This window comes from Panulirus ornatus, chromosome 43 (assembly GCF_036320965.1).
Source record: "Panulirus ornatus isolate Po-2019 chromosome 43, ASM3632096v1, whole genome shotgun sequence".
In the NCBI taxonomy this organism is placed as follows: Eukaryota; Metazoa; Arthropoda; class Malacostraca; order Decapoda; family Palinuridae; genus Panulirus; species Panulirus ornatus.
Genome location: NC_092266.1, coordinates 27,669,076 through 27,695,813, shown reverse-complemented (window position 1 = coordinate 27,695,813; position 26,738 = coordinate 27,669,076). Strand labels below are relative to the sequence as shown.

At 41.6% G+C, this 26,738-nt stretch overlaps 1 protein-coding gene and 1 long non-coding RNA gene across 18 annotated transcripts in view; one reads left to right on the top strand and one right to left on the bottom strand.

Annotated features, from left to right (window-relative positions):
- The window catches only part of LOC139762434 (uncharacterized), a 117,638-nt gene that overhangs the window by 32,799 nt on the left and 58,101 nt on the right, over positions 1 to 26,738 (top strand). For both annotated transcript variants that reach the window (XR_011715723.1, XR_011715722.1), the window contains exon 5: positions 9,468 to 9,643. This is a non-coding gene — a long non-coding RNA (uncharacterized lncRNA). The remainder of the gene's footprint in view (positions 1 to 9,467; positions 9,644 to 26,738) is intronic.
- Positions 16,504 to 26,738, bottom strand: part of Csp (Cysteine string protein) — a 66,920-nt gene continuing 56,685 nt past the window's right edge. For all 16 annotated transcript variants that reach the window (XM_071687310.1, XM_071687305.1, XM_071687307.1 and 13 more), the window contains one exon: positions 16,504 to 25,765. Coding sequence is in view for 15 of the 16 variants with exons in the window: in XM_071687305.1 (XP_071543406.1) it covers positions 25,725 to 25,765 (41 nt within the window). In the remaining variant the exon portion in view is untranslated. The remainder of the gene's footprint in view (positions 25,766 to 26,738) is intronic.

Genomic DNA, 26,738 nt, shown 5'->3' with positions numbered 1-26,738 from the left:
AACTTTCTTTTAATCTTTCTCTGTGAAGACTTTCCTCCCGCTTCACCTGGGCGTCTGTCCCCGGCGGGTACAGGCTGGGCTGGGGTCAAGCGGTACCATTATCACTTATCAGGCGTGTGAGAACTGGCGATCAACAGACCCAGACCATTTTGTTTTTTGATGATATGGGATCATGGACGTTACGTAATTAATCCTGCATCGTGAAAACGGTGGAATAAAGAGTCATGAATGAAAGAAAGCGATGTTTAAGAAACGAGGATGGAAGACTGAAGTGTTGCATTGCCGTAGCTTGCCAGGCTTATGGGTGAGTTGCGCCGCCTCGCCAGACCACTGAAATTCCAGTCTGATCCGGGACGCGGCCCGAGCCTCCGCCACACCTTGGCCCTCTCAACACCGCTGCTTTGGACTATGTTTTCTGATTGAAAGTTTTTGGATACACATTCACAACTTGATCTTAACTGATCTGGAAGTTGACGCAGGAACTTCCTTATGACAGAGAGAGTCGGTCTCATGTACATGCATCGCTCCTCTTCCCGCCATAACATGAGATTCTAAACCATCATCCTCGCACACCAGCATGAGGACAAGTGTAGGTATTGGACGGGGGTCACACACTAGCATGAGGACAGCTGAAAAGTATGGACGGGGGTCACGCACTCGCATGAGGACAGCTGAAAAAGTACTCATGGGGGTCACAGGGTAGTATGAAGCTGGTGAGGGTACAGCACCGGTGCCCAGCCCACCAACGTCATGCGAGCCCCACGGCGCACAGGCAACGGGTGTTGGTTGACCCATAAATTCACCACAATTCTTCTTGAGAAGAAATTTCGTACACCTTTATTCATCGATACTTGCCTACACACACACTGGGGAACCTCGAGCCAAGGGAAGATTCCTTGCTGCTCACGTCCGTCGGGCAGGACGTGCGTCGGGCGCGGGTTTGCTTCCATCACCCACCACAATCACCTCTCAGCTCCTCACCAGCCGTCACGACTCGCGCTGGCAGGCACGGCGGTCACGACTCTAGCGATCACCATCATCACATCATTCACGCCTGATGATCTATCCCGAGCTTTAGTGACTGGTGCACTCGAGACGGAGGTGGTGAACTGTTTTGTTCGGGGATTCGAGCTTGTCGAAGCCTGGAAACTGGATAAAACACCTGTTGCGTCCGCCCTACACTTCAATGTATGAAATCCGAGTCTTTCCCTCATTTTTCAATACTTAGAGATGATCAACCATGAGCATCGGGTCAGTCCAGTCCTTACAGGAGAGTAGAATATCCTGTTACTCTTCTTGGTGTCTAAGGGTCACGTCCAACATGCCTCTCACTCACACATAAGGAAGGTAAAGGGTTGGATGTTTCTAAGAGCTGATTGCGAGTGTTACTCGGCCATTAGCTACGCCGTGCAGTATTTTGGGAGCATTTGCGTCACACTGTTACTGTCTGGTGGCAACTCGAGAACGGGCTTTTGTGATGTGTGTTTGTTTCTGTAGCTGCTGAGTTTGCGACGCCTTGCACGTACAAGTCATTCTCAACATCTGCGACTCGTCCGTTTTCGAAAACCAATCTTTCCACTTCCTAATACACTCGGATTACTTTTTATTTTTCCTCTATGCGTTAATTACCTTGATCTAGCGAATGTAATCGAGGTATATGGAGCAGAGATGTACAAAACTAGAGTTGGTCCAGCACCAAGTTGTAAACACATTAAGTGCTTGGGCGTTACCGCACAGCCAGAAGATAATGTTAACACCTCGAGCGAAGTACACAGAGGGTGACCAGAGGCTGAACTAGAGGGACAAGTGCCTGTCATGCAGCGTTATGCTGTCGCTGTCGGCTAAAAGTGTGATCTCAGGCTGAGCTAGAGGGACAAATGCCTGTCGTGCTGTTGCCATCGGCTGGCTAATGAAATGTAAGCATCAACAGTCCGTGAACAAGCTGTTCCACATCCAGGTTGTAATGATTCCTCTTCTGGCGTTGTGGTGAATGTTGTCATGGCAGCCCCCTCACCGCAGCCACTCAGATGAGTATCGCTTTTCTCTGGGGCGGCAGCCACGCCTTGTTGTGGCGCAGTCTTTGCAGCTGTGGGTAAGAACTTCACCAATCTCTTTGCGTCCTTGGAAAATTAGTATTCTCCTTCATCCAATTATACTCCTCTCAGTTAGTGTACGTAGATTGCTAACTGCTGCCATTAAATCTTGTGATCATGAAGAAATATATTTGAAGTTCGTGTTATGCTCTGTATGATACATAGGAGAGATAGGTGAGATATCTTTAAGGAAAGGAACTTGAAAGTTCTGGCCACGAGTGAAAGAAAGCTTAACAGTAAAGAGGTAGAATGATTTAGAAATGTCTCAGGAGTAAAGTCGGGTTGGAAAGAATACAGGAAGGGGTAGTATTGCTGCTGGAGCAGGATTTGCAGGAGTGGATGAAAGAGTGTAAAGGACTGGACTGATGTGGGTAAAAATGATAGTGGATGGCGAAAGATGGGTGATTATTAGTGTTTATGCACCTGGCCATGAGAATAAAGATCATGAAAGGCTATTTTTGGGGGGAGCAGCCAAGTCAGTGTGTCAGCAGTTTTGATGCAAGAGACAGGGTATTAGTGAAGGATGATTTAAATGAGAAGGTGAGTAAATGTGGCAGCTGAAGGTATAATTGTGTGTGGCGTTTATGGATCTGGAGGAGGCATATGAAAAGGTAAATAGAGATGCCTTGTGGATGGTCGGAAGAATATATGGTGTGATAGGAAAGCTGCTAGTAGCAGTGAGCAGATAAGATCCCTTTTGTCTGCTCTTAACGCTGCGAGTGAAGCGTAGAACAAGTCTAGGCAAACTAGTGGTCGATAGATAGAAAGATAAGCATAGAAGTAGATCAAAAGAAATAAAAATGTGGGTCATGGGCGGGTCAGGAAGCAGAGTAAACCAGTTTGAATCTTTTTTACAATTACGAAGATAGCTTGAAGACCGTGAGACAAGAGGAACACGGACTGACACTTCTCTAGCCTTTTTCTTTGTGATATGTAACTTTCAGACTCTCCTAATTTACATTTACAAGCTAAGAGCTGTCTGTAATGTCCAGTGGTTGGGTTACTTAATTTACATAGTTCAGCATATTCTCACCGACCTCGTCAAGTGTAACCCTGAATTAACTATGAATTTTTCACCGTTACATTTTAGAGATTCGGTGGAAGGATTCGTTTATCTTCTTCTCTTATGCCCCCGAAAAAAAAAGCCCTCATCAGTGCGAATACTTGAAACAATAATATATGAATAAAAGATATCTTGACACAGCAGCGTCTCAGGTCTTCCGTCTTAGCAGATTTAAAGATAACCTCAGAGATTAGACATCTGGACATGAGAGGGCGTTGGGGGTCAGATCATTCAATCATAACACGTCACTCTTCTCGTAAAAAACATCACTTGATTCCAGGTTGCAGCCTCGAAGAGCCCCATTATTATACATAAGAGGTTTACAGAAGGCGTGAAGATACACACACACACACACACACACACACACACATACACACACGGTTACACAATTGAAAACACGACACGATCAACACTGAAACTGTAGTGGTGTTTTCACAGGTGGGAAAGTCTTCTTCCATTCGATCATCACCAGAATCGACTGGTTCTCCCGACCACGTCACGTCGTCCACCTGTTCCGCTGGGCCCTTCCTTCCTTTACCCACCTTTCTCCTCGTTACTGGCAACGTAAGCCCTTCGTACCACGGCCAGTAATATCTTGCAAACACTCGCAGCTTCGCGGAGGTCTTAGGCATCTGAGATGATCGACCCCCTTCATGTTGACCGCTGTGGCGCGGAGAGGAGGGTCTTGCGAGAACAGTTAGGAAATGTTAATGCGTAGACCGTTCGTAAAAATGGTCTCTGCTTCATGAAGGCTCTGCAAATGATTATCTAAACAACGCGCCAGGAATATTAACATGACAGTAAACACAGACTTTCTCTTTTGTTTGTCTCCTTTACATATGACGTGGCTTGAAGGAAAAAGTGTTGGCACGGTCACCCACAGTTGGTCAGGAAGCTACGGCTGCTTTTGGTGAGGTTGCAAGCTACTACAGGTTAGGTGAGTGGGTTCGTGAACCGTCGGCTGCAGAGGCACTTAAGTCACCAGCGACGAGCAGCAGGTGAGGAAGGCATGACGACGACATTACTCTGGAATTACTCGAATGTTTTATTATTAAGTTTCTTGTGGCTGGAATCTTCCCGATCATAAGGATGACTCTCACTTTCCAGCTGACACTTTCACTACTGAGGGTCTGTGCCTGACCCGGCCTCTAGCGTACCACACACACACACACACACACAAGCAGTTCTCCAGCAGGAGACGCATCCTTTCGCTCGCCAGAACCTGTTCCCCGCCACCCACCCACCACCTCCCCTCCGGTCGATTTCTTTGTTGTTCGCCTCCGCCTCCTTAGTCATGTAAGGTCTATTTATACTCTACGCGAGGCGAATGACCCTCTGGGAGAGCTGAGCGACACAGTGGCTTATAAAGAGATTCTTATTTTTCATATTACATCTTAACCAATCTTGATTGTATGAGAGGGAAGAAAAATAGTCACGGTGACTATCTGTAACTCTAAACGTACAATCGGTAGTCTGTATGAGCGTCTCTGTTGTACTGTTGATGGACACAGAGCCAACAGATCAGTCAAAGGCCGTACACATTGGGAGGTCATATGTCGTCTTAGAATTATCCTTAACTCCTGAAGAAGTAGTTAATATGTAGAATTTTTCAACCTGTGGACGTAACGACCTGAAAGGCCCCTAGCCTTACTAAAGCCAAACCAACCAAACGGCTAACTAGGTCATGAGAGGAAGTACTTGCAGTAGTTCTGGTCATCAATACCGCAACGGTAATTGTAGTGACACAGTATTGTGTCAACGCAGTTTTATAACAGCACTGAAGAACACAACGTGGAACTGATATTACTACAGTAGGTACGACCAAGGAGTCAGCAGGAGTGGACCCTAACCTGCTAAACAGCAGATTACTGCTGAAATGAGACGAGAAAATGATGATGTTGTAATTCAGGCAGGTAATACCTGGAGGTGAATGTGCAACGTAACCTGCTGCTCGCTCAAGTTCATGAAGCAGTTGATAAAAAAAAAAGAAAAAAAAAAAGGAAGTTCTGGAGTCTCACAACACTGGGTGCCTGGTACGGATATTTTCGCTTCATTTCCTGAATTTTGGCATGACGTGCGTGCGTGCGTGCGTGCGTTTGCCAGAGACGCTATGACTGCTGTGAATCCTCCAACCGATTGGCATCTTCTCTCTCCCCTGCGACGGTACGATCCTGAAGCACGACGGTACGATCCTGAAGCACGACGGTACGATCCTGAAGCACGACGGTACGATCCTGGCCTTTGACCTGATCCTTCAAGGTGAGGTCAAAGTGCTGGAAGGGTTAATCATCTAGACTGGGTGTCACATGATCTGTCTGTGACGGTGAGGTGTAGTTGTGAACCATACGTGACGCTCCCGCGCCCGTCTTTTATCTGAATCGTTGTAAGATTTGTTCATGTGGTCTTCACAGATTTTTTTTCTTCTGAATCTTAGTAAGATTTTTTCGTGTGGTCTTCCGTGCGTGCGAGTCATTGAGACGCTTACGTCGTTTGGCAGAGCGGTATTTGTGGCGACAGTGAGCTGAATGAGATGACAATCGTGGTTGAGTGACGTACTCAGCGGATCCAGAGTGACAGGAGCGACAGATAAAAAAAAAAAAATGACGGGTAATTTTCTAAGAAGAAACTTTCTAACTGTATATATCTGTTATTATGAAAATGGCTTTAGGTACTGTTTAAGATCAGGTCTGAGGCGGTGTACTGGACACACTCGGGTGACCAGTAAGGCTGGGCGTCGTTTTTATGCCGCGCAACACACTTCTTTTATACACGTATATGCCATCCCTGCCTGTGTGAGGTAGCGAGCCGCTAGCGGCCTTCATTACACCCATCCAGTGTCAAGTAGTCAGGTATAACGCATCGGAACCTTGAGTATACGACACCACCCACAGCCAAGCCCTAAAGTCTACTCCACGATTCGCGCGCCCCCTATATACCACATTACTCAAATTTATATCATCCAACGTGTGTCTCCCCGCTTTCCTGAATGTCCAAGATTCTATACCCTCCAGCCTCCTCGATCCTCCAGCACGTCCACTTTTGTCCTCGCCTTCGCATTCAAAGCCCATACAACACTGTGAGAATGACCGTACCCTTGAACACGACTTTTCCCCTCCACATATACCTTGAAGCGCCCAGGACCTTCTTAACCTCGTCTTCGATTCTATGATGCCGCACTTAGTCCGCCCCATTGTCTCGTCCATTTCCGTGGGACCTAAAGCACTGTGCCTCCTTCAGGTCGTCTTCCCCTTTTACACTCACCGTCAAGTCATCTCCCAACGTATCTGATTATCATACTTTCGTTCGCATTAGCTTTCGACTCCTCGTACACACTCTCCCAGTCTTTGTCACCCGTCTGGCATTTTCTCTCTGAAGTCTGCCACCAGGTTATCCCCAAATGTCAACTGACTGACCTCCCATGCCCCTTACCCATAACCTCAGACATACTATAGGCTTCCCTCTCTCTCTCTCAAAGACCCTTCCAAATACTTCCACATACACTTTGAACTTGAGTGAAAAGAAAAGAAAGGAAAAATCATTCGTAATATAAGATTCAATACAATGATATTCTATTATTACCAAAACCTGGTGTAATAGTCTAGAGCGTTATACATAGAGATTTGTACATATGTAAATTGTTGGATTTAATGGCTACTTGTCATTGATCCAGGTATACGTTTGGAAAACATCCATAGCTGCAAAATCTATGTTTCAGAAGTTTAATGGTGACGGTCCTCCGTGATTCAAAATCTCGGCAGTTGTTGTGAGGAGATTAGAGTGGAGGGATCTTGCCCCACCACAGTGGAGGCCGAGCTGCCCAAAAAAATGACAACTGACGTAGTCTGGTATGGGAGGGAGGGTGGTAGTCGTGGTAGTCGATGACCGAGGCGTGAGGGGTACAACACGGCTGGCGTGAGGGGTACAACACGGCTGACTGACTCCACCCTCGTGTTATGGCAGCGTGATCCCCAGGCCACTCACTGTGCTGGTTATCTGTACGGCTGATCTTTACCTGCAACTCAGAGGGTTGTTAACAGTGTGATGCAATCACCATTCAGTGGCGAAAGGCCTGAGCTCAACGCTGACCAGACCACTTCCCTGGGAGCAGGTCACGGCTTACACCAGCTGACCACATATACCCTCGGGTACACACACCACTGGTCCAGCAGGAGACTCTTGTCTCTCAGGTACACCATGAGATGTACAGAGGGAAGGAAGGGTTCGCTACCTCCGGAATGGTTATGGTCTGGTAAGATTCCTTACTCACTGGTTGCCCTATATCTTAACAAGACTAGTTCTTTTGTCACCATCAACTGTTAGTTTTTTTTGGTTTGTTTTTTCCCCTTTTTTACGTATATTTCAAAGATACAGCTCAGGCCTTCGTATCAACAGCCCCGACACAGGGTAAACATTGAGGACGATTTTGATGTGTATGTGAAAATAACGATTAAAAGATAACACTTACGTTGGTCGCCTTGATGACCCGGTTTAGGCTAGAATTTCAAAACCAAGGTTCATCCAGATATTCATACTCAAGTTGTCCATCGCGTTGGGGGTCTCTTATCTCATTCGCGTTTCTGAAATTGTTGTATAGATCATATTTCGACGAGAAAATTAATGAAAGAACATAGAGATAAATAGGCATAAGGTTAGCATGTACTTTTATAGCACTTCCCGGAACGCTGTGGGGTAAGTGCCCTTCGCAAGGTACGGGAACAGTGTGGTATCCACAATTCTCACATCTCAAAAAAAAAAAAAAAACACTACTCGAGAATGAGATTCAGGTAATTGCCTGTGAACAATAGGAAGCGTAGCGCATGCGCGCGGCCACATGAAGTGAATGGATGCCCTACCATCCCCCATCTGGGAGCTTGGCAGAACCACAAGGCGTGGAGGAGAAAGTCTTCAGCGAGATAATGCAGCCATTGGCTCTGAAACATGTCTTCAATTTCCTCCAGCGGTCCACCAAGTATCTCAATGACCCAACCATGACACACTGTCATTGAGGCCACGAAGGGAACGGCTTGATGAGGTTCTTCCAGACTTCTCTCTTCACTGGTCCATGGTCGTACGAGTAGCATGTGTATCTTGAGTACTTACATTAATTATACTAACCATAAACATTCGCAACCTTTCAGTAAGCGACTGTACACTCACACACATACACACACACACACACACACACACACACACACACACACACACACACACACACTTTCGTTAAAAACAATGAATCGGTTTCGTGTTTCATGATCAGACGCTCGCTACCCTGGGTTTCCAAGGTCTAGCTTTCTTGCATAACCCAAGGATGGCATTTTCCTGCTAAACATCTTGCCCACACACAAAAAAAAAGGCTCCTCCTGGTCGAACCTTACCACCATTGTGAAATACACTATTCTTGCTATTGCCCGTCATGATGTCGCCTCCTCCTCCTCCTCCGCCTCCTCCTCTCGAACAGCTAAGCTTCATATAACCTTTCTCCCTTTAAATGTTAGGTCTGCAAACCCCTCCAGAGCCCTGATTAATTTCTACTTTCCTCTCTCTCTCTCTCTCTCTCTCTCTCTCTCTCTCTCTCTCTCTCTCTCTCTCTCTCTCTCTCTCTCTCTCTGTGGATGGCCTCGATCGGGGCATGTTTCGTCTGTGTCATGTCCGTCACTTAAGAGGAAAAATTTATGTTTAGATAGGTATCGATATATATTAATAGCCCGTGAAGAGCTGGAGGACTATCGACCATATCGTCGCTTGCAGTTGTATGATGATAATGATTAACTCACGACCGAAAATCATTTGAAAACCGTAACTGGTCAAGTGAGTGGACGGGGCAGGATGGACGGGATGAGTGCAAACTAGTTGCTTTCATTGCATGACGTGCATGACGGTGTTAGAGCAACACATTAACATTGTGACGCAAGCAGCAGGCACCGTGTGTAGGTGGGGAAGGCAGTATACACTATGTGGGTGATGTATGTAGTGTACACTGTATGTAGGTGGTGTAGGCATTACACACTGTGTGCAGGTGGTGTAGGCAGCACATACGGTGGGAAGGTGGTGTAGGCATCATACACTGTGTGTAAGTGGTGTAGGGAGCATAGACTTTATAAAGGTGGAGGCAGTATACACTGTATGCAGGCGGTGTAGATAGCACATACTAGGTGCAGGTGGTGTAAACATTATACACTGTGTATGTGGCGTAGGCAGCATACACTGTGCAGGTGGTGTAGGCATTACACACTGTGTGCAGGTGGTGTAAGCAGGACACACAGATCCTACCAGGACCATACTAATCAAAGAACTTTGTGACTTTCCTCCAGGAGCTGGGAACGCGAGCAGTGTGAAGCTGCTTAGATGAAGCTATGGGACGTGTAAGTCGGATCATAGTGACATCCTACCAGACCAAGACCTCAGGTATCGAGGCATTACCTGGATCAGGCAAGAAACAGCATAGATATCAGAGCAGCTTTGCCCTCCACACCCGTTTGCTGGTCAGGTAAGTCTGTAGTGGATATGTCGAGAGTTATTCCAGAGAACGCGTTACTAATTGATATTCTTAAGTTTCTCCTTTCGTCCCGCCTCTAGCTCAGAAGAAAACGGTATCTGCTTTTATTACCCGTTTTCTTTAATAACATTTCCCTCTCAAACCACAAAAGAACCTTCACCATGCGACATACTTTTTCCAAAACACATATATGCCCACCAACAAAATTAGAAGTAAACATCAAATAGTTTCCATAAATGATTTACTACCTGTTGTCTGGACTGAAGCAACTTCCTTATAACCATGGCAATTTTTTCTCCCTGTACGAACATTTAACTATCCTGCCCATCAGTTTGTAATAACCATCCACAAAAACCCGTCCACGTATAGCCACATAAAACCTATACCATCTCATCTATATAAGGACCATCCCCGTAGGAACCTATCCCATGTACCCAGGTAAGAACAAGCCTCCCCCCTACCTTCCCTCACCCATAACAGCATCATTTCCAATCGCGTACACTTATCCCACCGAACCCGAGAAAGAAGTAGCCCCATACTCGCATAGGACACATCTCCTACCTTTACCAGAGCCAGTTCACCAAGGCCCACAAACCTCTCCCAGCCTGAGAACCATTTCGCTAGCATCTGTTCTCAGTACTTGTCTCATGAAGTCGGTGATGCTTCGCTATCATAAAATCCGCTCTCAGGAAGCCAAACATTTAGCCCTGACTGCCAGCACCACTCATACCGTCCTAATGGTTCTCTTGCTATATATTTTTTTTTTTCATGGATTTGCCGAGACCCGTGTGTGGCTCGCACACCTGTATTTACACTTGCCAGTAAGCTCACTAAACTTCATATTCTGAATCTTGAAGCTTCAATTCTTCTCTTGACCTCGGCATCACGTATATTCATCAACCCTTCTCCCTGTGTACACTTTTATCTTATAAAATACAGTTTCACAGCCAATGGCAACTTGGCTGACCACCTTGCTGTACCCCACGCACTATTGTAACATTTCCCTCGCTAATGGTTTGGTGTGACGGCCCCTCCCTCCAGGACAGAACTCGTTAGCTCTTCCGTGTTCCTCCCTAGTGGCAGTGTACAGACCCCTTCCTCCTGGCAATCGCCACCCTTGTCTCAAGCTTAAAAGTACCACCGCCCACCACCACGAGCCTCCTCAGTAGCTTGACACACTTGTGGTACATTATTTTTAATGGATGACCTGGACCATTACATTTCCTTTTCATTTTCTAAACTTGTCGTTTCCCGCATTAGCGAGCTCGCGCCAGGAACAGGTGAAGGTGATTTCATATATATATTCCTACATAATTTCTTTATCGTATGCGAAGGGGACTAAAGAAGGTGGAACGGGGAGCTAAAACCCTCCTCTCTTTGCAATCGAATTCCTTATAGCTGTAACAAAAGAGGGAGCCAAGCGAGGAGTGCTCATCCTCCAAGAATGCTCATGTTAGAGTATCCGAATGTCTGTGAAAAGAGGTAGAATGTTTGAGGAGAGGAATCTGGATGTTCTAGCTCCGATTAAAAGAATGTATAAAAAGGAAGGAGGAGAATGGTTTAGCAATGTCTTTGGGGTAAAGTTAGGGGTTAGTATGAGGGCGAGAGCTGAGGGAATATGTGAAATAGTTTGAGGGAGCCACAAGCTGATATGGATAAAAATAAAAGTGGATTGTGGGAGGCGGATGATTGTTAGTGTTTATGCACCTGGGAACTAAGGGGCTAAAGTAAGAGAGGCGAATGTTTTTAGGGGGAATTGAATGAGTGTTATAGCAATTTTGATGCAAGGGAGTAGTCACCAGTGCTGGGTGATTTGAATACGAAAATGGATAATGTGGCAGTTTAGAGGATAGTGGAGGCGAGCATGGGATACTCAGTCCTTTGAATGGAAGTGCTGAACAACTTGTGGAGTTCTGCTCTAGAAGAGAGACTGATGATTGAAAACATCTAGTTTAAAAAGAGAGACATACATGGGTGAGTAGGGAAGAGGGAAATGGATCATTACTGGAATATGTATTCATTGATAAGCGTGTAGAGACTCATGGATGTAGATATATTAAGAGGGGCAGCTGCTGGGATGTCTGATCTTTACCTGATGATGGTTTGTAGAGATTTTTGAGAATGTTATGGGTGGGATGAGGGCTGTGAAAGTGAGTGAACTTGGAAATGAGGCTTATGAGATGAGATGCCATGAGGGATTGAGTACCGAATGGATGGTGAATTTAAACAAACCTTTGGGAATGGGTGAGGAATGGGAGGTGCTTTGGAAATTACTGCTTACATGTGCGAAAGAAGTGCGTGGCATGCTGAAGATGGGGGATGGATGACCATGGAAGTTTTACAGGAAAGTTCGCGCTAAAAGAAAAAAATCGCTATTAGTTTAACATCCGCTGTGCGGCTGTGTCCTGAGCAAGAGAGACGTGATTAGTGGTAAAGTGGGCTCTTTACTGATAACATATATCAGAGGTAATTCATTCCAATGTTCAGCCAATCTACATGTAAAAAAAAAAAAAATTTGGCCAACAGTGATATTACACCTCCTCCCTTCTGTCATCATATCCTTTATATCAGGTCATTGAATCTCTGTCTAGTATGAGGAAATATTAACATGTTCTTGAAGTTATTATTTTGAAACATTTTATTGGATCTCTTTGCGGTCTGTGGTTTTTTAAGAGGGAGTCTTTGAGTCATTCCTTATAAGGCCTACTCGCAGGTGATGGGATGAGTTTGGATGCTATTCTTTAAGTGCGATCTTGTTTTTCGGTACATTTAGTCATGTTTGGTGGCTAGAACTGAAAAGTGCATTTCAAGGGAGATCTAACGAACAGATTACAAAGAATGAGTATCTAATCCTTTGTTTTATAGTTTATGTTTCTTGCAACCGAGCATATTATTGGCTGTATTGTAAGAAGGTTGAGAACTTCTAGTTGTTTACTATATATTTTGTATTCGTGATTTATATCTCTTGGTACCAGCTGGAGTGCATTACTTTATGTCTCTATGTAGAGATCTATCCAACATGTCCCTTTCCCCGTGGACTCATAGGAATGTCTTGATTACGCGAAAATTGTGATCCTTTCCAATATATATATATATATATATATATATATATATATATATATATATATATATATATATATATATATATATATACGAATAAAGTGTATATGAACGCGCACCTTCATAGAACATTCAGAGATCTATTAACCAGGATCGAACCTGGGACCCCTAGTGCAAGAGGCAGGCATGCTAACTGTGAGACTTAGGGACTGAATCATAGGGAACAACTATTCGAAATACTAAGCACTCGAATACCCTTCATCTCACTATGGTGAGCAACGGGGTCTATCGGTTGTTTCCGAACAGAACACATAGCCAGCTGATAGCGTTTTACCGAACGTGACTGTACAACGCGGAGTTATATGAATACGAATAAAGTGTATATGAACGCGCACCTTCACAGAACATACAGTTTCATCAGTCAGGATCGAACCTGGGACCCTTGTGCAAGAGGCAGGCATGCTAACCGCTAGGCTAGGGGATTGTATAATTAGAAAGAACTATTCGAAATACTAAGTACTCGAATACCCTTCGTCTCACTATGGTGAGCAACGGGGTCTATCGGTTGTTTCCGAACAGAACATATAGCCAGCTGATAGCGTTTTACCGAACCTGACTGTACAACGCGGAGTTATATGAATACGAATAAAGTGTATATGAACGCGCACCTTCATAGAACATACAAAGCTTCATCAGCCAGTATCGAACGTGGGACCCCTTCTGCAAGAGGCAGGCATGCTAACCGCTGAACCGCTTAACAGCTTTATTCTTAAACAAATTATTTAGAACTGGAGGCTAATGGAACAGTAGTTCGAAGTACGTTCTCTCTTCTTTGAAACTTGGTGTTCTATCTAACTTCTACAGTCAACTGGCACTTTCCAGTCCTGCAGTGAATTGATGAATATATTTGGTAATGGAAAAGCTAGTTGGCGTCTAGCTTCTGCCTATATTGTAGGGCAAATATCGTCTGGACCAATTGTTCATGATTTACTTTGCCTTGGTTTTCAAGTACTTCATTGGCTTTTCACTATCTTCAGTGATTCTCTTTTCTTTTTTGTTGTCCCGAAATGCACTTTGTGCCTAGGATTTACGAGCTGAATTTCCAAATGGTAACCACAGGGGAAATAATAGCACAGAAGGGAAGCCATTTCTTTATTGTCGCTCGTTAAGGTGCCATTATCATTTTGATAATGGAGGGAAACCGCAGCCAACAGATGAAAAGGGATTCTTCCTGATGAGCAGGAAGAATTGGTGTGGGAGAAACTTAAAAGAAGGAAGTGAAAGGAGCGGTGGCGAAGTTGGCGGTTTGTTAAGGCTAAATTAGCGGAGATGCGAGTGGGAGGGGCGGTGAGGTGGTCTGTGAGGAAAAGGGCTGGGAGGTGGTCTGCGAGCGAGGAGCGGGGAGGAGATCTGCGTGGGAGGAGCGGGAAGCCGGTATCTGAGGTAGATGTCGGAAGGTGGTCTGTGTGGGAAGGGCTGGGGAGTTGGTCTGTGTGGAAAGTGCAGGGGGGTGGTCTGTGTGAGAGGGGCGGGCAGGCTGTCTGTGAGGGAGAACCACGGTGGTCTTTGAGGGAAGGGAAGGGAGATGGTCAGTGAGAAAAGGGTAAGAAGTTAGATTGAGGGAGGGGCAGGAAGACAAGCAGTCAGTGAGGTAGGGGAGATGATAAGTAAGATAGGTTGGGGGGTGGCTCATGAGGGAGGGGTGGGATATAAGAGGGAGGAGTGAGTAGGTGGCCTGTGAGGGGGAAATAGGGAGGTGACCTCAGAGAGAGAAGCAGGGAGGTGGTCTGTAAAGGAGGGGGGGGGGGGAGGTTGTCTAAGAGGGAGGTGCAGGAAGGCAGTGTTTGAGGGGGGAGCGGGGAGGTTGTCTGCAAGGGAGGGGCAGGAAGGCAGTCTGTAAAAAGAGGAGCAGGAAGGTTGTCTGCAAGGGAGGGGCACGATGATGGTCTGTCAAGAAGGGGTCGGGAGGTTGCTTGTGATCTGTGAGAGATGGGCTAGTAGGTGGTATGTGAGTGAAGAGCAGGAAGTGGTCTGTGAGGGAGAGGAGGCTGTTTGGAAGAGTGGGGTGGGCAAGTGATCTGTGAGGGAAGGGCTGGGAAGTCATCTGTATGGGAGGGGCAGAAATGTGAGCTGGGAGGGGTGGATAGAGGGTCTGCATGTACATGAGAGGGTCAGTGCTAAAAGCACTTAAGTCACATATCTTCATATTTGTCGCATTATTCTTTTTCTATTTCCTCACAACTGCTCCTCTCAATGACTTACGGTATCTAACATTACATTTCTGTAGGGTCACCATCTGTGCACATCCTTTAGGTGGATGGCCTTGCACTTACCCTATGATGATGTTTGTAGGATTCTCAACCATGCCTTACTAACAAGATGAGAGACTTCTTTATGCTGCTAACGTTGTTATGCCAGCTGGATATTTAATCAATGGCATGAAAACTTATCACGTTAGCTGCCATTCTCTGCCATTTAAGGGATAAACATCATTTTTGTCCCTAAAGACACTTACATAAGTGAAAAATAAAATTGTTCTCTTTATCCTTTTTTTAAATAATTAATGCTTCCTCTTGCACATCATGCCCATCAATAAAAACATTAATCAAATGTGACATAACCTTAATGCTAGCACAATTATTTCAAAACACTCACAATACCAGCAAGTGCTTTTTCAACAACAAAAACACCTCATTGATTCAAACATCACCACTTTACCACATGATTTTTCCTTGTCCTTAAATGTTTCATCCACCTTATTCGATAATTTTCTCCATAAATCTAAGTGCAGATATCTGCACTAACCCATTTCCTCTCCAAAACCCACCTTTTCTCCTCCATAATTGTACATGCTAATCCTATGAACACAATCACTTGCTAACAATGTTAAGGAGACATTGAAAAATTCTTCCACTTACTGTAAAAACCTTTGTCCAAGTCACCAGCCACCAGACTGAATTTCCACACATTATGTAGATCCACTAATGTTAGTTTCACCTCTCTAATCTATGAGCTTTACTGCTTTTCTTACTTCCTTGTAATATCTTATCCCTTGAATACTAGTCAACAAAAACAGTTCTCTCATTTTCAAACTTCTTTAAAATACTCCCTCAATGTTATACACACCATATTGTCACTAGCTTTTCTCGCACTTGCCCAACACACTCCTGAAACTCAACTCTCTTCTGAACTCCATGCAGTTTCTCAATGCATACAGGTTTATCGTTCATGTACATGTGGTTGTGGCCTACATTGTTCTTACACATTGCAGAACCTCATACATGACATTAAATCTCTGACCAGGATCATTTTTCTCATAATAGACATAGTAGCTTAATTCCTTTTTAGCAATCCCTCTCAAACTTTTAAATGTATTATTGATAAGGCTATATGAGAACTGTTTTACTATCTGCAGACAGATCACAGTTTTTAACTCCTTCAATTTAAGTTCATCAAAAAAAAAAAAATTCATCCTGTAAGACACATTGAAACAAGAACTCTGCATAAAGTGTTTAAAATAGCATCCAAAGAATTGGGTAATAACCTAATACCTTTAATGGAATTCATGTAAATTAGCTCTCAATGATATGGTAATTTAAAGATATTTTACGTAGCTCTGGCTCTGAAACATTGGACCCACTTAAAGATTTCATTTGCTCCTGGAGATTTTAAATGTCTCAAACTTGCTAGATCAAACTAGTCTTTCATCTGTATCAGAGTTGGTATTCTAATCAAAAGAAGATGGGTTACGAAATGTGTGTTCCATGAAGGCAAAAGAAAAGACAAAGCAATGAAATGGTGGGACTTTATATTCTCTACACTTTCATGACATGCACATTAGGTATCATAATCAACAGGAACGCTGTTTTATTTACAAGGCCTACAAAGTGACACCTCATAGTTTTCCAGTAACCAGTAAGATAAAAAGTGAGGATGACTGAGCACAACAATGCAAAAGATCAAGTGTTTGCCTAACAAAGTTCAATTTTCTTGTTATTATCTGTATCATATACCTGTACCAAAAGATTTTATAGGATAAAAGTCACATTGTTATGCTCTACATTCATAATCCCACAGATTAGTCATGAGCCCAAGTTTTAACAAGTTTAATCATTTCTCTTCATTCACAAAGCCACATCATAGTCATCAGATTAGATTATATTTTGTTTCAATGATAATTGCCAGCACAAACATCCTCACATGACAAAACATAGGGTGCATTAAATGGAAAGATCTGTAAATAAGATTCAGAAGTTGCTTAAAAAATACAAAGTTTTGTCAAGTACATTGGTAATTTCATTATATCATGAAAGAAATGGGAATGCAAAAAAAAAAAAAAAAAAATAATATTCATAGTTCTACTATATTCATATAAAAGCAGAGCTGCCAACCTTGTCAAAAAAAAAGAAATAAACATGGCAAAAATCAGGAATTTGAGTTAAAAAAAATGGAATTTTGCTAAATGGAACTTACAATCACACAATGCAATCCTGGCTAGAGCTTTTTGTTGTAAGCAGCAACTGCCTGTTTGCACTTCTCCAGAAGCCCTTCACTTAACTTTTTTTGTTTTTGTTGTTTAGTTTTTAGCACAACTATACACTTTCTGCATGAGGAAATCTGATATGTTTGAGTGCCAAGACTTTCTGTGGAGTTTTTCCTGACCACACTGAAAATTCACTCATCTAAAGCAATGCTGTGAGCAACTGACAGGATAACAAACATGATTCCGGGAAGATGCACATACTTTTCCTTATAAGAAGACTTTGTGTCTTAGTTGTAAAATGGCCATCCACATCTCATTAGCTCTTTGGTCAAGGTATACACCTTCAAGCTGATCTAACTGGTAGTAAGCAAATTCAAGTTCAAGCTCATTTATCTGCTCTTCCATGCAGTGGAATTTCTTCACAAAGTAAAGCACTGATGCAAACTTTGCATTCATTCTCTTCTTTGGGTCAGCAACACTTGCATTCTTCAGGGGGAACTTCTTGAGCACATAATCACATATACAAACAAAGTATTTCACGACTGACAGATTTGCCGCAATAAATTTTGCAGGAAAGGATCAGGTTTATACACAGTTCATTTTATCCCTGTTAATCAATGGTCAAGGCCCAAATAAACTGATGTGATGGTGTAATGTATATTCTGAAGTTTTGATTTTCTAGCCAAATTTTCAGTGTCACTCTTCATCTGTCATTGCTAGATCATGGTAAATTAAATTTTACTACTTTGAAGAACAGCAATAGATCGAAGGGAATTAGTAATTTCTTATCCGCTTCCATACATGATAATTTTGTGACTTTTTGAAGCCTCGGGGGGGACTAGCCTAAGAGTAGGACTAGCCTGGTTACACAAACTGAAGATATGATCAGATTGTAAGACCAACCGTGCAATAACCTGCATGGTCATATCCATAAAATGGTCAGAAATTACCATGCAACAATTTGTGCAGTCATTTCTGCAAAATGGTTGGAGACTGACCGATGTCTGACTTATTTTGTACACTGCATTAGTACTTGCGTTAGCGATGAGAACATACACTATTTATTGAACAGTGCACCCCTGTGAACTTCCCATACATTACATACACAATACCTATACAAAACATGAGCATACAACCAGAATTTCAAAAAATCTACTAAGAAAAATCATGCTGATATATTCATCTCAAAAAAAAAGTAATAAACACAGCAAAAAACAATGGTTGGCAGCTCTGTAAATGGGAAATAATGAAACAAAGTTCACCAAATCCCAAGGATGGAAGATGATCTCTCTCCAGCAACAATTCTTTTTGAAGCCAAAATTAACTTTTTCACCCAGTATTACTTGGTGAAAGGAATCATGCAAGATTCATAACTTCCAATGGACTTCCCACTACACCTCATGGATATTATTCATGCAACAGAAAAGCTGAGATGGACATGGCACACTGATATAAATGTATTGCTCTAGTCGAGAAAAATGTCCAGCATCCAAACAACCCAAATGTTAGCATAAAGAGAATTTCATGGGTAATGACTGACAATTTTGTTCATGTAAATGGTTCTCTAAACATGAATTTGGTAGCAATCTGAGTTATCATGCAATATATTCTAATTTCTGTATAAATACTGACAAAGATACAGAAGAATGTAAAAGTTTACTACTCATAAATGGATGAATCACTTCCTCACAAAGCCAAGTCCAGGCATCTAATATACCATAATAATGGTGGGCCTCAAATATATTCAATATCCACTGAAAGCATGCTCTCAAGTGGGTCCCACAATATATATATATATATATATATATATATATATATATATATATATATATATGTGCAATTCTTTCCCACATCAGCGAGGTAGCACCAGGAAAAAGACAAAGCAAAATAAATAAATAAATTAATAAATAACATGTATACACATGTAAATATTCATACTTGCTTGCCTTCATCCACTCCTGGCACTACCCCACCCCACAGGAAACAGCATTGCTACCCCCAAAAGAAAACGTTTAATAAACTTCTAAATAGTTATTTCATCTACTGATGTTCATCTAATGGGAAAGAAATTTTCAAAATAGAAGATAACATATAATCTTATACAATGAATGATCAACATGAGGATGACCTTAAATTATTTTTTATGTTATCATAAGAGATTGCCCATTGCTGTGGAATAAGAATGTTTACCAACAATGAATAACAACTGGCAGGAAATCCTTGTTCAGAAGAAAGTAGATGAATTTTGAAAATATGAGGTGACAATATTACATTCATCTTATTTTTCCAACACACTCTCCTACCACCTATGGTTTGAATATTTCCAGGGGTAACTGTAACTTGGAGCCTCCCAACCTACAACCAAAGCTGATTAGAAAGTGTTTTGATATAAGTTGTCATACAATCATTCTCAACTTTCAAAACCATCCTTACACTCTTAAAGCTTCAACTTAGTTGACAAACTTGATCTATGGAAAACTTTGCACATTATTCCCAAACACCCATTCATATTTCCTAATCTGTACCTTCCCAACCATAACAATTTGAAATAACAACAATGATCCAAATTGGGATAATTCTACATATTTATAAACACAAATTTTCTAATGTTTTTTTCTAGCATGACATAGAGGAATTTTCTAGTGGTCAAATATACCACTTCTAGATGTACACACAATGTATATCATCTAATGAAGAAGATAAAAAGATTAGGCTCTATAGATTAGTAGAAGATGTGTGAAACCCATAAAGGTGTTGAGCATGTCCACATAAATAATACATTTATCATCAACACCAGGCTCTTCTTTGTCTTCCACTAAATCAGTTATAGATGAGATGCATAAACATCCTTACAATATACCAGTTCGAAGTTTTATATGGACATGCAAATCACAAACACAGAAAAGACGCACAAGTTGAATGACCATTTAGAGTGAAAACAAAATATACAGAAGAAAATAAAATCGCAAGCATTCTCAAGGGGAAATAAATAAAAGTAATGTAATGGAAAAAAGCCATCTTTGGCAGCCTGAAAAAAGTAATTGCAATCTCTTCATAATTATTACATGCCTAACTTTTGACTCTATAATTTGAGACAATTTTTCTTATTATCATAAGTACACCAAGAATCTGTAGTTAAGAATAAAAAATACAAGATACTTTGTATTTTCCTGCAAAATTTGAATGCTGTAAAACTACCAGTTATTGTAATACCTCGAAAAAATAAAAACATTAAACCAAATACAAATACCTCATAGGACCACCAGGAAGTAAGGATGCAGTCATAAAAATTTCTCCCAGCTTAAATCTTAAGAATCATGAGACCTAAAAAGCACATGAAAACTTACACACTAAGACTAAAAACAGGCAGTACATAATATAAAATCTCCATTCTGTCCAACAGTACAGAAAAACTAAACTGGGTATCACCTAACAAAATAAACTAAATACAAATTTAAGCTTGTATGTATATGTGCGTGTATGGGCATTTATGTATATATATGTGCATGTGGGTGGTTAGGCCATTCTTCGTATGTTTCCCTGCACTACCTCGTTGACACGGGAAATAGCGGTTAAGTATAATAAATAAATAAATACAAACTTAAGCTATAGGCTGCTTCCACTAAATGAACATGGACCACAACAGTCCATGTCACCATAAATGTTTTAATGCAAACAATATATACGTGAAAAAATATTACACTATAAACGCAATAAGAAGTATTCTAACATACAATGGTTATCCAAAGGCAGAAAAAAAGACTGAAGTTCATATGACAAAGAAACTTTCATTGGCACTATTGGACACATTTCAAATCTTACCACAAAATAAATTAAATGCAATAAGAGATAAACTGTAGACTAATCTTTCCATTACAAACAGGCACTAGAAAATACAATATCCCTTGAAATATAAAATGTGGAAAAACAATTCTCAGTATATTTTGTCCTCACCTATAATCATTATATACTAACTGATGCGAGATGCTTTTGGACACTGATAATCGAGTTAAAGGTTTAAGTTAGTGTCCTAATGCTGATATTTCAGGAAACATCAAATATAAATATTGGAATGTTTTTACAGAACAGCTTCCCTTATACTACATTGGCCTGAATTCAAAGTCAAAATCTTTTACTCTCTCCCCCACCCCGGCCAATCCAGACAAAAATCAAGCTAAAACCTTGATACTACACAAAATCTTCCACACACCCAATCAATTTGCAGTTTGGCAAAAATTACATATGCAATCTGGGGAAGTGGAAGAAGAAATACTTCCCATATATTCCCTGCATATAGTAAAAAGCACCTAAAAGGATGGGAGCTTAGGGCTAGAAACCCCTACCTCTTGTCTTTCAGTTTCTAGAAGTTGGAAGGAAAGGAGTCAAGTGAGGAGTGCACCTTAAAGGCTCAGGCTAGGGTATCTGAATACGTATGGATGTAATCAAGATGAGGAAATATATTAAATGTTTAAAGGACAATATGTGGTGCAAAGAAGGCTGAGAGTAAGAAATTAGAGGGTAAACAAGAAGTGTGGTAATAAGACAATAGCTGACAGAAGACAATGGCTGACAGAGCAAGAGAAGGCATGCTGAAGTGGACTGGTGATAAAGAAAAGATGAATGAGGAAAATTTGACAAAGAGGGTTTGTGTGCAAGAGTGTAGGGAACAAGGAGGAAAAGAAGACAGATTTGGAAATGTAAGGATGGAGTTAAAGGGCTTAAAGTACCCAAGTCCTAAACATCCAACTAGTTGCAAAGTGTGCACAGGAGAGAGTGAACTGGAGTGATGTGGTACACATAGGGTACCGTGCTGTCTATGATCTAACCAGGCCAAATAAAGTGGTCAGGGAAAACCACAGAAAAGAATGCGAGACCTGGTAGATAGAGGTAGTGGTTTTGGTGCAGAGGAGGAGGTGATGAAATGGCTTGGGAATATGGAGAAAATGAATGAGGAAAGGCTGACAAAGAGGAATTATGTGTCAAGAGGTGGAAGGAACAAGAAGCGGGAGACCAAATTGGAGGTGGATGGATGGAGTGAAAAAGATTTTGAGCAATCAGGGCCTGAACGTGCAGGGGGCTGAAAGGTGTGCATGGAATAGAATAAACTGGAAAGATGTGGTATATTGGGGTAAACGTACTGCCAGTGGACTGAACCAGGACATGTGAAAGGTCTGGGGTAAACCATGGAAAGGTCAGCGGGGCCTGAATGTGGACAGCGAGCTGTGGTTTGTTCATTACACATGACAGCCTGAGAATGAGTGTGAGCAGATGAGACCTTTTGCCATCTGTTTCCTGGCGCTACCTCTTTAACACAGGGAGTGGCATTGCTGCTTCCTGTGGGGAGGGGTGGCACTGGAAATGGACGAAGGCGAGCAAGTATGAATATGTACTTGTGTACATATGTGTAAATACTTATTTATCTATCATACTTAATTGCCATTTTCTGCATCAGTAAGGTAGTGCCAGGAAACAGATGAAGAATGGCCTATTCACTCATATACACACACATATATATATATATATATATACCTAAATGCCCATTCACGCATATACATATCAACATATACATATAAACACATGTACATATTCATACTTGCTTGCCTTCATCCATTCCAGGTGCTACCTCATCCCACAGGAAACAGCATCGCTACCCCCTGCTTCAGTGAGGTAGTGCCAGGAAGAGACAAAAAAAAGGCCACAATCGTTCACACTCAGTCTCTAGCTTTCCTGTGTAATGCACCAAAACAACAGCTCCCTATCCACAACCAGGCCCCACAGACCTTTCCAAGGTTTAACCCACACGTTTCACATGCTCTGGTTCAGTCCACTGACAGCATGTCGACCCCAGTAAACCACAATGTTCCAATTCACTCTATTCCTTGCATGCCTCTCACCCTCCTGTATGTTCATGTCCCAATTAATCAAAATCTTTTTCACCCCATCCTTCCACCTCGAACACATATATACTCTTTGTCAATCATTCCTCACTCATTCTCTCTATATGTCCAACCCATTTCAACACACCCTCTTCTTTCTGAACCGCACTCTTTTTACTGCCACGTCTCTCTTACCCTTTCATTACTTACTCGATCAAACCACCTCACACCAAATATAGTCTTCAACCATATTTCCAACACATCCACCTTCCTCTGTACAACCCTATCTATAGCCCATGCCTCGCAACCATATAATATTGTTGGAACTACTATCCCTTCAAACATACACATCTTCACTCTCCAAGATAACAAGATAACATTCTCTCTTTCCACACATTCTTCATTGCTCCCACAACCTTCACCCCTCCCCCATCCTATGACTCACTTTCACTTCCATGGTTCCCTTCACTATTAAGTCCACTCCTAGACATCTAAAACGCTTCACTTCCTCCAATTTTTCTTCATTCAAACTCACATCCCACCTAACTTGTCTCTCAACCCAGCTGAACCTAATAACCTTGCTCTTATTCACATTTACTCTCAACTTTCTGGATCATAACTTAAGTGAAAGTGGACTTCAACAAGATTATTATCTAAAAGTTAATAAGTTTTAGATTCTGCATTTGATTAGAACTTGAGAGTTAAAAAGGTCCCTAACTTGTTGCCAGATTTCCACATTAAGAGAACAGTAAATGTGACAGTCTACTAGCACATATCAGGACAGCTTCCACATGTATGGATTAACAAAATATCTAGCATGCTGCTTGTACCCTACATAGAGCCAAACTTGAATGTGCTTCTCAAGTTGTTTACCATAACTAAAGAAACAAACATCTAAGAGAAGGTCCAGAAGGGGGCAGCAAAGATGTTACCAGAATCAATAGAGCTGTGTAACAGAAGAGTGAGGGGTGCCCTAATCACAACCTTTAAGTTTTTGAACCAGATTGACCGTGTAAACTGTGAATAGTTCTTCAAAAGATGTAGGGACAGAACAAGGGGACATAATATAATAATAAACAAGAAGCTTGTTAAAAAAGATGTAAAGAAATACTATTTTTGTATAAGAGCAGTGGATGAGTGGAATAAACTGAAAGACGATGTGGTAAGTGTGGACAGCATACTGTAGTTTAAAAGGTTGTATGATACAAGAGAATGTTCAAAATATAGGGGCCCCAAGAGTGTAAGAATCAATCTCTCTATAGAACAAATAGGTAAAGGGTAATCAATTATATTTATATCCCAGTCTAAGCCAGATACCCATTCATCGACCAGCCTGGAGGGGAGGATGAACACCTGTGTTGGGTACCAATTATATTCAACTATTTGCACAGCACAGGAAGGGAGTTTTATACAAATGGGACCCCATTCTCTATTATCATACAAATTCTTAAATCTACATATGGTCTGTATTAGCCATGTCCTAAGCCATTTTATTCCATTCATCCACCATATTTTCTCACTATATAAGTACTTCTTTACATTTCTAAAAAGTTTCTTGCTAAATTTCATGTTAATACCCTAGATGCTTTATCCTTACATCTTTCAGAGAACTATACAGTCTAAATAATCAATGTTTTAAAACCTTAAAAGGTTGTAATCAGGTCACCCCTCACTAAGGTGGGCAAATCTGAAGCCTCTAACCTTTCCCTGTAATTCAGCTCTCTACGTAATCATGATTTGTAGTAACTATTTGTATGTTATGGAGGAGAGTTTTACATTACACCCCAGCCTAAGTTCATGTTGTCCCATCTCTTAACTTTGCATATATGAACCATGTCTTTTCTCATGCATGTATACACACACACACACACACTCGTACACACACCCCAGTCTAAGCCAAGTACCCACTTACTAACCAAACCTGAAGGTTGGGAACTGTCATGCCCATGCAGGCCGGTGTTGACAAATGAAATGTCACCTAAAGCGAGGCTATATTATGGTCAACTGATGAAAGGGAGTACAGTTTTGGTTGGAAACTTCTTGTTCCAAATGAGCACAATATTTCCATGTTCCTGATTGATGAATGAAATAAAGTTAGGTAAAAGTCTCTTTAAGAAATGTTGGTGACTGAATGTGTGTGTGTGGACCAACAGGAGGATAAACTGGGAGGGGGAATAACTAGGTCTTCTCAGGGAAAGCAGTTATAAGTGAAAGAGGAGACATTATTCAACTTTCACTCGGTTAAGTAATGTACATGAATATAATACAAAGGTGAATCCCCCTTTAAACTAACTAGTAAATAACTCCCAATGTTTTATTAACTACTACACAACCTTTCAAAAGTTCTTTAGTTGCTTTACTGAAAAAAATACAATGAAAATTTTTATGTAAAATGCAATGCAAAATTTCTACATATCCTTAGATATTCATATTTCAAATGTGCTTCAAGCATATTTTAGGGTAATCTATTTCTCAAAATCTCTTGAAGCTTTTAATCCAATTTACTCTGGCCTTGAAGTAAGGATGTAGCATCATCATCCACAATCTTAACTTTCTAACAGAGGTATGGGAGGGATCTGGGATAGTGACGGACAATTCAAGTTTGAGAGCTGCACACCTGCAAGGATACCCTGCTGAGGCTGATGTTTCCTTGCTAGTACTGAGCATGACTAGGAGAAGCATTCTGTGACATTCCTGAGGGAAAGAAAGAAAATTATTAGCAAATCATTAATGACAGCCTTAGGATGAATTTTCTAACAAGCACAGTGAGTACATACGACATAAGAGGTTGGTTTAATATCACTGGTTAGGCACGAGACATGGGAATGGCTGGTAAACTTCAAACGCAATCATTGAAGGTCCTCCAGGAGGCATCATAAACACTGACAATAAAATGGTTAATACATACCAAGGTATGTGCTGAGGATATTTACCAAGAGGTAACCGAGTAGAATAGACAAAAGTCAGTCAGAGACCTCAAAAAATGACAAAGACACTACGAAACCAAACCCAGATCTTCGGCCATAACCAAGTGTTTAAAGTTAATACAGTACATATTCCATGATGATGAGACAGAAACTGTTACATTTTTTGCCAAAATAAATCTTTAATACTGTATGAGGATGTAATACAGTATGGAAGATAAGGCAAATTCTTGCACTATTTTTGGAAAGCTATATACTTCTGCACATGTTCCCAGATTCCCAGCATGAGGTTCTATCATTGGGAGTACAGTCTCATTAAGGAAATTCTCTCTCCAAAAGAGTCTATATTTCCCTGCTACTGGAAGTAGCACAGCCTTGAGCTGTAGGAGCCTTTCAAGAGAGGTCCTGAGTAACACCAGGACTCTCTCTTAGAAGGTCTTGGGGTAATCATAAGAAGAAAAATATCTGCTAGCCCAAATTGAGAGCTGCATAGCTTTTGGCTTTTATGGCCCCATTTGTAAACCCAACCTACAGTCCAAAATTGTGTTTACTAGAAATGCTTGTTTCTACGTAGAAACCACTATGTCACAACAAATTATTATTCCTCATTGGCGGAGTGAATACAAAATCATAGAATGTGCAATCCCAGAGAAATGAACAAAAAAGGGCTACTAAATCAAATATGACTACCAAAATCGAAGAACGCTACCAAACATTTCTGAACTTTGAACAAGTTATCGAGC